Source organism: Vipera berus, assembly GCF_964194415.1.
Source record: "Vipera berus genome assembly, chromosome: 2".
NCBI classification, from domain to species: domain Eukaryota; kingdom Metazoa; phylum Chordata; class Lepidosauria; order Squamata; family Viperidae; genus Vipera; species Vipera berus.
Window position 1 is genome coordinate 162,493,074 of NC_138203.1, and position 16,550 is coordinate 162,509,623.

The following is a 16,550-nucleotide window of genomic DNA, read 5'->3' on the forward strand; positions in this document are numbered from 1 at the left end:
GGCTGTAGATCACAGGCAATCAGGAGCCAGGCAATTTTCCCAGGCTGATACACATATATTCATTCGCACACATAGACACCATTTTCTGCCCACCCGTTTTGAAAATCCAAGAGCAGAAATGGTAGAAATGTTAAGGCAGCAGAGAGGACTTACCTTCTCTTCTGCCCAAGAAAGGAGAGCTACAATCTCCTCCCCTCCCTCCCTCCCCCCCCAGGTTTTTTTCAGGGCATCAAAACAACAGGGAAGCCTAACGACCAGGGCTTCTTCTGGCATTTACATTTTATTAACATTTATTTCATTAATTGTTTTACTCTTACATTACAATCGTCTGGTGGTTTATTATTCCTTTTTCATTTTCCTGAAAATAAATAGAGAAGTGAACTCTGTAAGCTGGAGGCTTTCTGGAGTTTTGGTTAAACTTCATGATTGGATCACCATCTCAGATCTTTGAATGAAAAAAAAAAAAGCACAGCTCTCCGTTTCAAAGGAAAAAAAAAAGATGGCATTTGAAAGAAAGACTACCATAGCCTTAGTTCTGGCTATGCAAGCTGAGAGGAAGCACGAGGAATCTTGTTCTTGAAATAAACACATCGGATATAGGGTTACCCAAAAAAGAATAATCTTATTCTCATTTAATTGTGGTAGGTTAAGTCAGTTATAAATGGATCCCAGACTCTGGCTTGATGCTTAGGAGCACAATCAACTATTTAACCTTCCCTGAGTTAAATGCCACTTGGGGAGGGACAGGCATGGCAATGGGGGGGAGGGGGGGAGGAGACAAAGATTAAATGTTCCAGCAGAGCGGACTCTCGAATCAGCAAACTGGTGTATAAAATCACCACTTATTTATTTCTATCACTAATTTTGCAGCTTGGGCAATGGCTCTTAGCTAGCAAACTATGCAGAAAGCAGGCTTCATAATGAGAAGGTAGGAGGTGGATTTTGCAAGCAGGATAATGCTCAGTTCCATCATAGAAAAGATGAAGAGGATGGGTTCCTGCTCTTCATGGTTGCAAGACTTCTCTTTCATGCTTCTCCACAGCTTTGTGGACATCTGCCCTTGGAGCCAATACCAGAAGAATTAACACAATTCAGGCACAATTCACACCATTCAAGGAAGGCCTTCTGATTCTTAAGCTACTGAGGCAGTTTCCTATGTGAGATTATTTCTCTTAGGTTTGGCCAGTTCATGGTATCTGTAGTATGGGAAATCAACTGTTCTTTGCAGTGATCACGTGCCCTTGCAAATATAAAAGTCCCGGGCATGTACAAAGCTTGCCACTGTGCAAGTGTCTGAAGCAGAGAAAGGACTTCTGCGTGGGCACTGGCCTTAGGCCTGCTGCAAGGACCTGCATCCATTACTAAGCTGATCAATAGCACTTCCGTAAAAACAGAATTGGGGAGGGAGGGCGGATTTAAGGCAGTGGTACAATAAGTGAAATCTTTATTGTCTATGCAGAGGTAGCAGGCCATTTCTTGTGCTTAAGGGGTTCTACCATGAGTAAAAGCAGCAGAGGGTCACTGCTTAAGGATGGAGAGGGGAAGGTCTCTTGCCCTGTAATGCTTTTTCATGTAGCTACTCAGATGTACACCTGTTTTTCCAACGAACACCACAGAAACTGGGGTAGTTTCCTGTTTTCCCTTCCACAGTGGCAGCCAACTCTTATTATCTGCAGCATTAACATTCTCTCTCTCTCTCTCTCTCTTTCCCCCTTAAGATTCTCATTAATTTTTTTTCTTGTTTCTGGCAGGACGGTGAATGACAGAGATGGCCAGCGGCACACAGAGTGGAAAGATATGCATGGACTATCCAAATAGGGCAACCTGCTAGCATGCAACTGCCAGGGCAGCACTTGGCACAAAACAGGTAGCAGCCACAGACTTTCTAGGAAGAACATGTGGAACGGTAGGTATGTTCAGAATTCATTCCTGATTTAGAGGAAAACCCCATCTCTCTCTTCTGAGAAGAAGTTTAAACAGCCAGAGAAGCAGTCATTAGTAGTGGTGGCGGCGGCGGTGGCGGCACTGGAACTCACTGAAAATTTAAGTTCTCCTTTTCCAATAGTTCCTGGAAGTTCTGGCTATGAAGAAGACCACGCTTCTCTCCCTCCGCTCTGATACTGAATCATTAGTAGCCAAGTCAGGAAGAAAAAAAAATGTTCCAAGTTACGGGGTTGCACAGCAGCAGCAGCAGCAGCAGCCAACACTAACATTCAAGTCATATTTTCACTATGTACATCGTAAGTGAGGCATGGTTTTGCCTGCCAGAAGATGTCCAGCCCTGACAAAGCAGTCACACGCTGTTATCTGATTCGTTTCTCTACCGAGTAGACAGAGATGTAGTAGTCATTGCTCCCGACTGCCAGATGAGGCTGTGGATACAAAAAAAAGTATATTATATACACAGGTAGAAGTTGTTGTTGTTGCTAGCTGCGAAGTCGTGTCCGACCCATCGCGACCCCCATGGATGACATTCCTCCAGGCCTTCCTGTCTTCTACCATCTTCTGGAGTCCATTTAAGCTCACTCCAACTGCTTTAGCGACTCCATCCAGCCACCTCATTCTCTGTCGTCCCCTTCTTCTCTTGCCCTCCATCTTTCCCAGCATTAGGTAGAAGCAGAGACGTGTTAATTCTGATTGCCCTTAGTTGGCAGCCAAAATTTGTGCTTAGCACGAACCTTCCTCCGCCTATAAAGGGGAAGGGATTGACTGTAGGATCAAAGGCAGTTTGTTTCATCAGGTTTATCTGGTACTCCTGCCAAGGCAATCCCTCCTTCTGTGTCTCGGGGTGAATGGAGGGCAAATCTCATGCCTACAGTTCAACCCGGGGCGATTCAGAAAGCAGGGAAACATCTACTTTATCTGCTTTTCTGAACTGAGGTCCAGAAAATTGCTAGGAACCTCTCCAGAGTTGGGGGAAAGGTGGCATGTTGAAAACAGACATGTACACCAGGTAGCCGTGAGCTCATCTAATTCATAGAAAGCCTCTTGTGGATGTGTGCTCAAGCTTCATCCATGTCACTAAACAAAACATGCACCAGGTGGACTGAAAGATCAGGAACACTGACAAGTTCAGGGGGCCTCATAATTGTGGACTGGATTTTACTTTCATTTTAAAAAAATGCACAAAAGTTGCTCATAAATGTTAAACTCACATGTTAAACGAGTGAGTTTTTCCATTTAATCAAACCTTGAAAGAATTTGAGAATCCTGATCTAATAATGGAAATGGCATTTGATGAAATGAACCGTTAGTATAGGTATATGTATATTTGGAACGAAGTTTTCCTAGGATAGAAACTCAAAATTAAAATAGTAATTGCAATGCTATTTATAAATGATAAAATTATAACTAATGCTATGCCCTCTGGTTATCTTTACCAATTCTCCTTTTAAAACCCCTTTTAAAAACATATTCAATTCTAGAAGAGAAGTGAGAAAGGAGACTGACCCAGTGTGGGTGAAAAGCTAGGCAGCTGATGGCGCCTACTCTCTGGCCCATAAATCCATCATAATACTTGATATTGTTGATCAGCTCACCATGCCCATTGTAGATAGCAGTGAACTGATTCATAGAACCGCTGCAAAGTAAAACAGAACACTATTAATCTTCCAATAGCTGAGCAGACTTTTTCTACTCTGTTAATCTACCATGGATTCCAAGACATCTCATACCACCCAAGTGTTTTTTTTTTAAAAAAAACCTCTTTGAATTTTCAACATAACTTTGTCCAAAAACAATCTTGTAGCAAAAGATGGAGACGCCCAACTGAAGTCATGGGTATAGGAATAGAACATGCAACTTTGGGATGGTTTGATTTGATACCTCAGGTAGCCAACGGATGAAATTTGATATAAGCTGTTGACTAATCTCAATAAAGAAAATGCTTCTTCAAAGAGTTGAACCATAACAAACAAAAGCGAAGGTGCTGAGTTTAAGGAAAATTTTAAGAGATAAAACACAGCTTCACAAAACAAATGAAATAAGATACATTATTTATATCAAAAATAAAAATGTATTATGAGCTGCAAAAAGGAGATGATTATATTAGATGGTAACAAAGAGGTACATAAAACTCATAAAAAGCTGCCATCTATGGCTTGTCCAGATGTTCGCAATTCAGATATGATATGCTTAATTAAGAAAAATAAACTGAAGTGTCTTTAAGAATAAGGTAATTCTTTCCTTTGATTTCTGGAGACACAAAAAGCTGCTTGGCTGAAAACCGTTAGATCTTACCATGCAAATAAGTTGGCTTGAGGGTGAATGTCCAAAGCTGTTAATCCTTTGACTATCTGGAGGACCTTTACTGATTCTGGCATTCTTGGATCAAAGAATCGGACATCTCCATTTACACTGCAGACAGATAAAGTGACTATTAATAATAATTTGTCCCAACATGGAAAAGAGACTTTGTGTATCTCAGAAACTTCTAATTAGCGTCAAATTAAGCAAGTGCAGAGTTAACGGCTTAGTTTATCAACATTTGTCCTTTTCCTTGTTAATCCTCGTGAGCCTCTTTTTCAGGAAGTATCCACAAAGTTCTAGGTAGTACAGAAATCAGCATGAACATATTTGATTCAACTCATTTGAATATAATGAAACAATGCATACGGTATGGGTCATTTCATTTTTTATTTCTCTAACACAGAAGGAAGACTCTCAGCCTAGACAACTACCATGCCAAAGGTATTTCAGTCCACAAAAACAAAAGAGGTGTGGAAAGTGTCTCAGAAGGGACCCACCCTAGTTATCTGGAGAGTAAAAATGAAGAAGGGAAAAGATACTTTCAGATTTGCCAAGATTTGTTAATGTAGCCTTACAATAAGGATAGAGCTAATAATCCTGGTTGTGCTTCTTATCTGGACTACAGATAGTCCTTGACATATGACCTAACCTGAAAAGGGGACTTATGACTCGGATTCAAAGTTCCGATGGTCAGCCCGTGGTCACCTGTCTGCACTCTAGGTGCATTGATGGCTGTTTGCAGCATCTCATGGTCATTTGACTGTGTTTTATGATGGTTTTGCTGAAAACATGTAGTTACTTCTGTTTTTTTGGCAAGACAGCACCATAGGAAACAATGGGTTCATTTAACAACAGTGGTATTTGCACTTACAATCACGGTGTTTGTAGTTACGACTGTGGAGTTTGCTTAATGACCATTGCAAAAAAAGCCATTTTATGACTGTTACGATTTACTACTATAATGGGCATGCTTCATTAAAGTTGTAACTTGAGAACTATATGTTTCTCATGGGACTAACATCAATCTTGCAAGCCAAGCCCTCTTTGTTTCAATGGATTGAGATACCTTTTGCATGACAACTGTCTAGTCTGTGGCTTTTCCTCCTGTTCTCCCAAGACCATTCCCACAGACTCTTTGTGTAGCCATCACAAAAACTCTATCTGGTTTTTCTATTTATCTCATCTCGGGAACAAAGATGAGTGAGTTCTGAGAGATGGCAACCGACATGGATCTAAATCATGTGATGGAACCATTTCCCCATCATACTAGTTTTATTTACTATTTATCAACATTGATTGATTTCATTCAGGAGTTAGGCTGTTCAGGTTCTTTTATGGCAACTTGGCAACTTTAAGACTTGTGGACTTCAACTCCCAGAGTTCAACTCCCAGAGTTTCTCAGCCAGCCACAAGTCTTAAAATTGCCAGGTTTGAAGACCCCTGTTTTATGGTAAAGAGTGCAGTATTGCCAGGTTTAGGAACACCTGTCTTATCTCAGGCCAGAGCATTCATTTTAGCCCAAAAATGTCAGAGAAGCACATCATGAGACAAGACTTACAGTAAACTTCTTCCCAATCATTTTTTGGCATAAGCAACTTTGTCTTGGCAAATTGTGAAGTCTTGTGGGGAGAGATTCTGATTAAGTGCAGTAATCTAATTTAAAAGCACATCACAGACGGGCAGCAGTAACCTAAGACATCTCTCTGACTTTTTTTAGAATGAATGATTTTGAAAGTGGAGGGAGTGTCACTCAGCTAATATAATAATTACAAAGAGATTCAAATTAGATTGTTGGAATATTGAATATTGACCTCAGCCTCTCTTGCACTTGCATTAAGAGAAATGATCACAAACAGCTGAAAAAAAGAAATCACAAAAATGGCATCAATAAGTCTGGCCAAAGACTCGAATGTCAGTGCAATAATTTAAATGCCAATATTGAAATGTAGCAGACAGTAATGGGAAATCTTTAGCTTAGTAGTTAAAATTGTTTTTCTTCAGACACATCAAGAACCTGGACATTAAAAGAACAGTAGGTGCTGCCAAGGGCAAACCTCTTTAGATTGGAGAGGGTCTATCCTGGAGCCCTTGGGGTGTTACCTGTCCTGGTTCTGCTGTTAGAGATTTCTCAAGAGACGTTTCTTCAAACCTGGTAATTTTGAGATGTGTGGACTTCAGCTGTCTGGAGAATTCTGGGAGTTGAAGTCCACACATCTTAAAGTTGCCAAGTTTGAAAAACAATGTCCCAGCAGAAGGCAAGTAAAGACTTGATTGACTATTTCCATATAACAGAGCCAAGAAAACATGGGTGGGTGAGGGCAGGTTAGGAAGGGAAAAGACCAGAAAAGAACGGAGAAAGGAAGACAACTAGAATGTGTGAAACAGAAAAAAAGAGAGATGCTGGTTAGCCCCTGTTGGAAACCAAACAGTCTAAATTAAGTACATGGATTGTTTTTCATACAAGGAGAAGCAATGTAATTCCTGTATTGTCATGTTTCTCATACCAAACAATTGTTAAAACAAAATGGTAATTGTTTGTGATCCACTGTTCCTGCAGCTGTGAAAAGGGAAGGAAACTGCCAATAATTTTGCCAACAGTGATGGCAAAGCTATCTATTTGGCATTCCAGGGTCAGCCTGTCAGTTTTTAGACTCTATTATTTGGGTGGATTGAGAAATCATATCTGTAGTGCCCTTATTGCAAATAGAAAGGTAGAAATAATTTGGGACTTCCGGTTTGCCAAGCCAGCCGACATAGACGTCTGGAGGACGGCTCTTGTCTTCCACGTCCAGTTTCGCATCGCTGGGGGGTCCTAGAAGGGTCAAAGAGCTGCCTTGGAGAGGCAACCAGATAGAAGGGGCTTTTGCAGAAACGCGGGGGAGCTGCAACCCCATTAGTGCCTGCATTCCCTTTGTGCCGGCGGATGAAAGACTGGCCATAGTAATATGGCCAGTTACTAGGCTGCAGACAGCCGAAGTCAAACTTACCATCAGGCAACATTAAAGCAGTGTGGAAGAGACGGGGGTAAGAATTCCTCTCTTATACCTTAATCTTTTTCTTTTCAACTAAATAAGCTGCTAAGTACCTTCCCCCCTTTGGAGAGGGAGGGGAGAATTCAACCCTCCCTTCAAATAAGCGGTGAGCAAGCCCAGGGGTGTTTTTTTTTTAAAAAAAAAAGTTGAAAAAAGAAACGGACTAAAAGAAAAGAGTTTCCAAAGTACTTGGGGGACACCCAGTGCCTAAACCTGAAATTGCAATCTGACTTTCTCTTTTAAAAAATCAAGAAAATATTTAAGAAAACAAGATAAGATTAACCTTGAACACCAGATGTGAAACTTCACTATGGAAGAGTTTCAAAAACAAATCTATGCTATGTGGGAAATATCTTACCAAACTTATCAGTTCCTTTCTACAGGTGGTGATGAAATAAGAGCTTTTGGGAAAGAATTAGAAAGCATCTTGAAGAAACAAACTCAAACTGTGACTACAACTAATATTTTTTTGGGACAGAACTTAACAAAAGAAATTGAACAATCAAATACATTGGCAGAAGAATTAAATATTCAACAAATACAGACTTTTGAAGATTATAATGGGAAACAGGTGGAAAAAAAATTATTCAGACCAGGACAATTATATCAAGAGGTGAAAATAATGAGAAGATTTGGTGCTGTTAACAATCCTTCAAAAGTAGAGACTGGAGGGCCACTTCAATATGATATAACAACACAAGAACGCTTTGATGACCCTGAGGTAAAGAAGCGAAAAATGACATGGCAAAGGAAGAAAGCAAGAATAAGATTGATGAAAGATGGACATTCTTAAGAGGCCTGAAATAGATAAAACCAAAATAGACAAGATTGTACTTGGATTACGAGAGATTGTTTTGATGAGTAGATAAAAATACTAATTAAAAAATAAAAAATAAAACACAGATGTATGAATACTAACATTGAAATACTGAGTTCTTTAAATGATATGGATTAAGATGAATATATGTTAAGAATGATAGAATGTAACTAATATACTTGGATGTAGTGACATGAGAGGATGTATTAAATGGTGAAACGGAAGAAATTGGTTAATTTTTAATATGTGGAAACTATAAATGAGAAATAAGAATATTATATTGTCCTCCTCTTTCTCCTCCTTGCAATTGGTATCCTAATGACTACTATTCTAATATTGTACTACTAATATTGATATGAAAATGAGATAAATAAGAAGTGTATTACATTACTAGGTATTGGAGAAAATTGTGTAAAGAGAAAGGAGGTTATTTAGCAATATGAAAATGAGAAATTTTAAATGTTTAATTAAATTAAAGCTAGAAAAATATATAAGGTGTTTGATGTTTTAAAGATGGAATGTTAAAATATAAAATATACTAAAGTATTGATAAATATAAGAAAACTATTAAATGACTGATGGATAGCAATGAGAAGTATGTTAATTTAGATAAGAGATAGTATGTATTAAAGGAAAAAAGAGAGAGGAAGTATTGGTTACAACAACTTGGAGATTTGTAATAATATGTATTTGTCTGAAATGGAACTATTGTAACCCAGACACCACGTTGCTTTTTAAAGATACTATTGTAATATTGGAAAACTAATAAAATAAAAAGAAATAATTTGATTTTTTTAAAAAACACACACACACTACAGCATCCTCTTTATGTGATTCAGAGATGTGTGGATAGTGGTTTTAACCCTTCCTCTCTCCTTTTATGGAACTAGATTAATCATGCAATCAATCAATTTAAAAAAAGAATCTAAAAGATACCTATGAAATCCAGAGTATGAAGGAACTCTCTATAATTTGGGTTTCATACATATCTTTTAGAGGTTGTAGAATTGTGAATGCAGGTTGACTTTCCAAGAGTTACTTTGTGGAGTGGGGGGGGGGGTTGTTACTTATTTCAATCCTTTTTTAGGATTTTCTGTTGCTCGATATACAGTATGTATCAAGGAACTGGTCTTCATAAGAAGTTGAAAAAAGTATATCAATAATTGATGAAACGTCAAAAATAATGAACTTGAATATCCTGTTTCTGCATCAAATTGCTTTAAAAACCATGAAAATAGTTCATTTTTATTGTAAAAATGTGATTTGTACAATAGTAAGATGCACTTATTGGCTACTTTGGATAATGTTCACAAAGATCTGATTGTGACACTTCTGCTTTCGGGGAAAAAAAATCAAGAGTTGAACTTTCACTTCTATGATCTTGTTGCTTTAGAGTTGCCACAGTCTGGACTGAAATTCTTAGGCCTGCCAACATGCTTTAGAGCAACTGCTGAAATAGCGGCCTTGAGTTCACAAAGGCTTGTTTCAATTCTATTGGAAGTGTCACACGCTCAAAGAAATCTCTCTCCTCAGGGTCAGGCCATTTCTACCTCAAAATGCTTCTTAGGAAGGAATGGTTGGAATACCTGCAGTGAATCTCAAGCCCAGCATTTCAAGCATAAACCATTTGGAGTTCAAACCATTTTGTACACTCCTACACAGGAGTCTTTCTGTGCCTTGTGGCTGATTAATGGCTTGCTCGGTAACAATTTTAAAGTATAAATGGTGATTTTAACAGAATAATAGAGTTGAAAGGGACCTTGGAGGTCTTCTAGTCCAACCCCCTACTCAGGCAGGAAACCCTATAGCATTTCAGACAAATGGCTGTCCAGTCTCTTCTTAAAAACTTCCAGTCTTGGAGCATTCACCACTTCTGGAGGCAGGTTGTTCCACTGGTTAATTGTTCTGTCAGGAATTTTCTCCTTAGTTCTAGGTTAGTTTCCATCCGTTGCTCCTTGCCCTGCCTTCAGGTGCTTTGGAGAATAGCTTGACTCCCTCTTCTTTTTGGCAACCCTTGAGATATTGGAACATTGCTATCATGTCCCCCCTCGTCCTTCTCTTCATTAAACTAAAGGTAAAGGTAAAGGTTCCCCCGCACATGCGTGCTAGTCGTTTCCGACTCTAGGGGCCGGTGCTCATCTCCGTTTCAAAGCCGAAGAGCCAGCGCTTGTCCGAGGACATCTCCGTGGTCATGTGGCTGGCATGACTAGACGCCAAAGGCGCACGGAACGCTGTTACCTTCCCACCGGAGTGGTCCCTATTTTTCTACTTGCATTTTTACGTGCTTTCGAACTGCTAGGTTGGCAGAAGCTGGGACGAGTAACAGGCGCTCACTCTGTTACGCGGCACTCGGGATTCGACCCGCCAAACTGCCGACCTTCCGATCGACAAGCTCAGCGTCCTAACCCACTGAGCCACCGCGTCCCTATTTCATTAAACTAGACATACCCAATTCCAGCAATCGTTCTTTATATGTTTTAGCCTCCAGTCCCCTAATCATCTTTGTTGCACTAAAGGAGTTGTGAAACTCCTTCTTTAGCCATTTCAGCAACGACCTCCACAATGTAATCCTGAAAAATGCTATTCTGCTGGAAGCCTGGTGGGTGAGCCCCAAGGGACCTCCTTTGGCCAAGACCTATAATTTACTAGCATCCAGAGACCCAGTTAAAATATTTGGTCTCATTGTTAACTCTTAGCCATGACGGCGGCTAAGATATATACTGGAGTGTACTGGTTTACAGCTCCTGCACATATACTACAATATCTGTTTCCTCAGGCTATGTTTTTGATTTATTTATTTTGTGCCTTCCAATCAGCTGAGTTCTGGCAATTGCCTGGATTAGTCCCTGCAGTTTTCTTGGGAAGATTTTGGAATTGGTTTGCCCTTAGCTTCTTCTTAGGTTTGAGAGAGAGTGACTGTCCCAAGGTCACCCAGCTGGCTTTGTGCATCTGATGGAACTAGAAGTCACAGTCTCCCAGTTTCTAGCCTGGGGCTTTAGCCACTGCACCAAACTGCCTTTGTGCTTTTAATAATCACGGTCAAATGTAGCACACATTCTATCCTACTCAGCTCATGTGAATAGAGATGCCACCTCTTAACTGATGGCACTGCCTACCTCTTTGGGCCTGTTCTGGGGCAGATGTGCTGAAATCCAAAGAGGTCCGAAAAGGTATCATCCAAGTAACATTCTCTCTCCACTAGCTTTTATTTTTTTAAGTTTGATCAAATAACAGACTGTCAGGTAACAAAGGGCTGTAACTAAATATAACCTGGCTTGAAAAATCTCTAGTGGGGTTTTGGACCTGTCACATTTTTCTACCATATGTATTATTTACTGTAGACTGAAAGTGGAGTTTATTAATAATTCTCTGCGTGTTTTGTTCTACCGATAGGATATTTCTTCAGCAATTTGTTCTTGCTCCTTGGCTGACTTCAATAACAATTGGATTTTCTGTTCTTTGCAAGCAGGAAGGTATGCATTTTAGAAGAACAAGAGCAAGGCTGACTCTAGAAGGGAAGCATCTGTATTATGGCGAGGCACTCTGAAAGGGATGCAGGAAAAAAAAGGGTTCCAGCTCTCGTGCAAGCACTGCCTTCAGAGACTTTGGAGAACAGCTTGACTCCCTCTTCTTTGCGGCAGCCCCTGAGATATTGAAACACTGCTATCATGTCCCCCCTCATCCTTCTCTTCATTAAACAGTGCTTCTTAAACCTCCATTGGAAGTAGTGAATGACTGTAATTTACTAGCAACATCAAACTGAGCAATCAGATCAGATTCAAACCATCTTAAAAGAAAAAAAAACCCTTCTAATAAAATTTTGGTATATGCTACAACTGCTTCTAGTGCCATTTTCTTTACATCCATTGCTACAATCAGTGAAAAACAAATTTTGCCAATAAAGTTGACTCTCTTAAGACTGCATTTGTGCTAAAATACTTGACAACCCCTTTCAAAAAAAGGCTCATTGGGCTAAGACAACACTGAGATTTGAGACTTAAAAATCTGAAATATCTGCCTATTGTTGAAAAGGTTTTTGGGTCAGTAACTTGGTCAGTGTCAAAGGAACCCGCTTTTTAGATTTGTTTCACAGGCAGTAGGAAAGACAGGACAATATTTGTTTATCTACAACTGTTGTCACTTTTTCTATGCCCTTTCTTGCTACAGTCATAAAAGCCGAATGTATAGAAGGAAAAAGAGATCTCCCCAGATCCCATAAGAATAAACAGACACTCTAGCTCTGTGTCTCTTGCAGACAGATCACACCTCTGAAGTTCGAACTGACCTTGCTTTCCTTGTGAAGGAAGGAGGAAAGAGGACAGGGGTGGTGGATTATTATTTTTCTCCTCTGTACACCTTTCTGTACACAAATCTCTTTTACAGTCTTCTGAATTAATAAATGTCAGTATTCACAATGTTACGTTTTCTTGGCTGTGACTCTATGTTCTTTAAATGCTGTTGCTCAGTGCAACCATGCAATTCTTCCATAAATGGATGGCCCCCAGATGTGCTGGATGTCAACTCCCGGGATTACAGGGTAAATAACCTGCAGACTATCAGAAGTTGCTTAACTAGGAACCTTCAACATCTCTCTTGACACAACACAGTGGCTGGACTGCAGGAACCCCTCCCTAAATTATATTATTCATCCAGGATCAGAAATGCTGCATATGCCTAATATGACCAGATTTCAAATTTGGGGAGAGGGCTTTCCCTGCTTTAGACAGAGATATTTCTCCCTTGAAAGATCAGTTGTGCAGTTTGGGGTGTGTGTGTGTGTCCTTGGGGACTCTGTGGGGTCCCCCAAATTCTGTAGGCTGCCCAAGAAGAAAGCTGCCCTGGCATCAGCTGCTCTTTCGGGAGCAGCTTGTGTGTTACCAGTTCTCTCCTCTTGACTGTGGAAGACATCTGCGCTCTTCAGCCCTGCTCTTCAGCCTCAGGAGGTGAGGGAGGATCCCTTGCAAGGTCGTGCCGAGGAATTTAGTCAACATCTGTCGGATAAAATCGCTCGGATTCGGACCGGTTTGGACTCCAGCTGGGCAGAGTCAGGCGATCAGGACACGGGCGGTCTTGTCAATGTTATCTGGGAAGAGTTTGATTCTGTGACCCCTGATGAAGTGGACAGGATTATGGGGAGGCTGAGCTCCTCCACATGTTTGTTGGACCCGTGCCCTTCCTGGCTGGTTTATGCAGCTAGGGAGAGGACACGAGGCTGGCTCCAGGCGGTTATATCTGCTTCTCTGAGTGAGGGTTATTTCCCCACCGTCTTGAAGGAGGCGGTGGTGAGACCTCTCCTCAAGAAGCCTGCCCTGGACCCAGCTGTTTTGAACAACTTTCGTCCAGTCTCCAACCTTCGCTTTCTTGCGAAGGTTGTTGAGAGTGTGGTGGCGCATCAGCTCCCTCTAGTCCTGGATGAAGCGGATTATCTGGACCCCTACCAATCGGGTTTCAGGCCCGGGTACAGCACGGAGACGGCATTGGTCGCTCTGGTGAATGATCTCTGGAGGGCGCGGGATAGGGGATATTCCTCTGTCCTAGTCCTATTAGACCTCTCAGCGGCTTTCGATACCATCGACCATGGTATCTTGCTGCGGCGTCTCAGGGGATTGGGAGGCACAGTTCTTCAGTGGTTCTCCTCCTATCTCCTGGGACGCTCGCAGTCGGTGTTGGCAGGGGGGCAGAGATCGGCCCCTAGGTCTCTCGTTTGTGGAGTTCCTCAGGGGTCGGTTCTCTCGCCTCTCCTGTTCAACATCTATATGAAACCGCTGGGTGAGATCATTCGTGGTTTTGGAGTTGGGTATCATCAGTATGCCGATGATACCCAACTTTTCTTTTCGACCCCAAACCACCCCAGTGATGCCCTCGCCGTGATGTCCCGTTGCCTGGAGGCGGTTCGGGTCTGGATGGGGAGGAACAGACTTCAACTCAACCCTGACAAGACTGAGTGGCTGTGCATTCCGGCATCCCGGGACATTCAAAATGTTCCATCTCTTTCTATGGGGGGTGAGCTCTTACCCCCCGTGGATAGGGCTCGCAACTTGGGAGTCCTCCTAGATTCACGGCTTACCCTGGAAGATCATATAGTGGCCGTGACTAGGGGGGCTTTCGCCCAGGTTCGCCTGGTGCGCCAGTTGCGGCCCTATCTGAACCGGGATGCCCTGTGTACGGTCACTCATGCGCTCGTGACCTCTCGCCTTGACTACTGTAATGCTCTCTACATGGGGCTTCCCTTGAAGACCACTCGGAGGCTCCAACTGGTACAGAATGCGGCCGCGAGAGTTGTCTTGGGAGTTTCCCGGTACTCCCATGTTACACCTTTGCTCCGCGAGCTGCATTGGTTACCAGTTGTCTTTCGGGTGAGGTTCAAGGTGTTGGTTACGATCTTTAAGTCCCTACATGGCATGGGTCCGGGATACCTCAGGGACCACCTGCTGCCGGCATCGATTCCCCTCCGCCCTGTGCGTTCCCACAGAGAGGGCCTCCTCAGGGTGCCGCCAGTCAGGGAATGCCGACTGGTGGCCCCCAGGGGGAGGGCCTTCTCTGTGGGCGCTCCGGCATTATGGAATCAACTGCCGGTGGAGCTCCGGATGGCACCAGACCTCCGAACTTTCCGTCGGGACCTGAAGACCCACCTGTTTGAAATAGCTGGTCTGGCCTGATGGGGGATTATGGGTTTTTAATTGTTTTTTAAATTTGTATTACTGTTTTAATTGGGCATGGGTTTAATCCTTTTTTAATTTTTGTATTGTCTTTTTTTATATATGCCCTGTGAACCGCCCTGAGTCCCTACCAAGGAGAAGGGCGGTATATAAATCAAATAAACTATAAACTATAAACTATAAACTCTTCTTTAGTATGTTTTAAGACAGGCGTCCCCAACCCCCAGTCCGTGGCATGCCAGCAACTGGTCCGCACAAACAAGCATAGCCCCATCATGTATTCTATTTGGATTTTCATTATTTTTTATTGAATTTTGCTAAACGTGGGATGTTTTTGCTGAGACCATGTGGGATATAAGTATACCAAATAAATAATCAGCAGTGAGTACTTAAGGAGGCACAGGGGCTTAGTCCTGGGATGACAGAAATTAAGTCACACGGTTTTAGGCAATATTAGCTGACAATCAGCTCTTGTGCTGCTACAGACTTACACTGGAAAGCTCCCGATTTTGTCTAATATTAGCCAGGATTCTTATCACTGGATTTGCACAACAGATTTAACCTAGTGATCATATCTGCTTGTTTCCTTGATTTGCAAAATACATTTCTAGCTTGCCTTTCCTCTGGGACATCCAATTCAATATATATTCACAAAGCTTACATTCTTTCCCTTCTATAGCATGTATTCTCTACTGGAGTGGAGTATTCTCTACCAATTAGCCTTAGGTCTCCTTAGCTTCAGAAAATTTGTTGTATCAAATTCTTTCATGGCATGCCTGAATTGCATCCTCTTTTGGTAAAGCAAACTGAACAGCATGTTACTGAAGATAATAGGGAAGGTATATGGGAATCAACACATACTCGGTTCCAAGGAAGATATGAGTCCCTTCTGAATCCGAATGAGAAATGCTATTGCCGAAAATTCTGACAATTCCCAATGGCAGGGCATAATTCAACCACCACACAGAGACTTCCAGGGGAAGTATGGTGAACTGAAGATGTCTCTGCAAAAGCAAATCTGATGACCACAGCAAGATTGGTTGCTTGGGCTCTGGATAAAGAGAGGATGAGAGATTGCCCAAATGTGCTCTGGATGACTACTCCTGATAAGGTGCTGGTCATTACCTATAAAGCCCTACATGGCTTGGGTCCGGGGTATTTGAGGGAACACCTGCTGCCGGCATCAAGTTCCCTTCATCCAGTGCGCTCCCACAGGGAGGGTCTTCTCAGGGTGCCACCGGTAAGAGATTGCCGGCGGGTAACACCCAGGGATAGGGCCTTCTCAGTGGGGGCGCCTGCCCTTTGGAACCAGCTGCCAGTGGAGCTGAGGACTGCCCCCGACCTCCGTTCATTCCGCCGGGGCCTGAAGACCTGGCTCTTCGAGCTCTCTGGCCCAGGCTGAGGATTAATTTATTTTAATTGGGGTTTTATTTGTACAGGGATAAATTTAATCTTTTTTAAACTGGTTTTAACTTTTGTACTTTTGGTTTTTAATTCCCTGTAAACCGCCCTGAGTCCTCCGGGAAAGGGCGGTATATAAATGTAATAAAATAAAATAAATAAAATAATAAAAATAATAAATAAGGAGATTGCATGATAGCACTTTTCTGTGGGTTTGAATGCTGGGAGATGAAGGGATCAGCTAACTTGCTCATAACCATGGCAGAGTAAAGGACACCAGATTCGCAAACCTCACTTTCTAATCACTTTTGGAAATTGTCTTGCTGTTGTTAGTTGAATTCATTGAATTACATAAGCCCCTTCGCCACGACAAGGCAGTAATCCATGAAGGGG

General features: G+C 42.0%; 1 protein-coding gene across 1 annotated transcript in view; it reads right to left on the bottom strand.

The window, feature by feature from the left end:
* Nucleotides 1-271: 271 nt before the first annotated feature.
* The window catches only part of RPTOR (regulatory associated protein of MTOR complex 1), a 437,560-nt gene continuing 421,281 nt past the window's right edge, over nucleotides 272-16,550 (bottom strand). The window contains exons 33-35 of the mRNA XM_081318296.1: nucleotides 4,240-4,356; nucleotides 3,451-3,580; nucleotides 272-2,372 (exon numbers count right to left, since the gene is read on the bottom strand). Coding sequence (XP_081174422.1) covers nucleotides 2,304-2,372; nucleotides 3,451-3,580; nucleotides 4,240-4,356 — 316 coding nt within the window. The 3' untranslated portion in view covers nucleotides 272-2,303. The remainder of the gene's footprint in view (nucleotides 2,373-3,450; nucleotides 3,581-4,239; nucleotides 4,357-16,550) is intronic.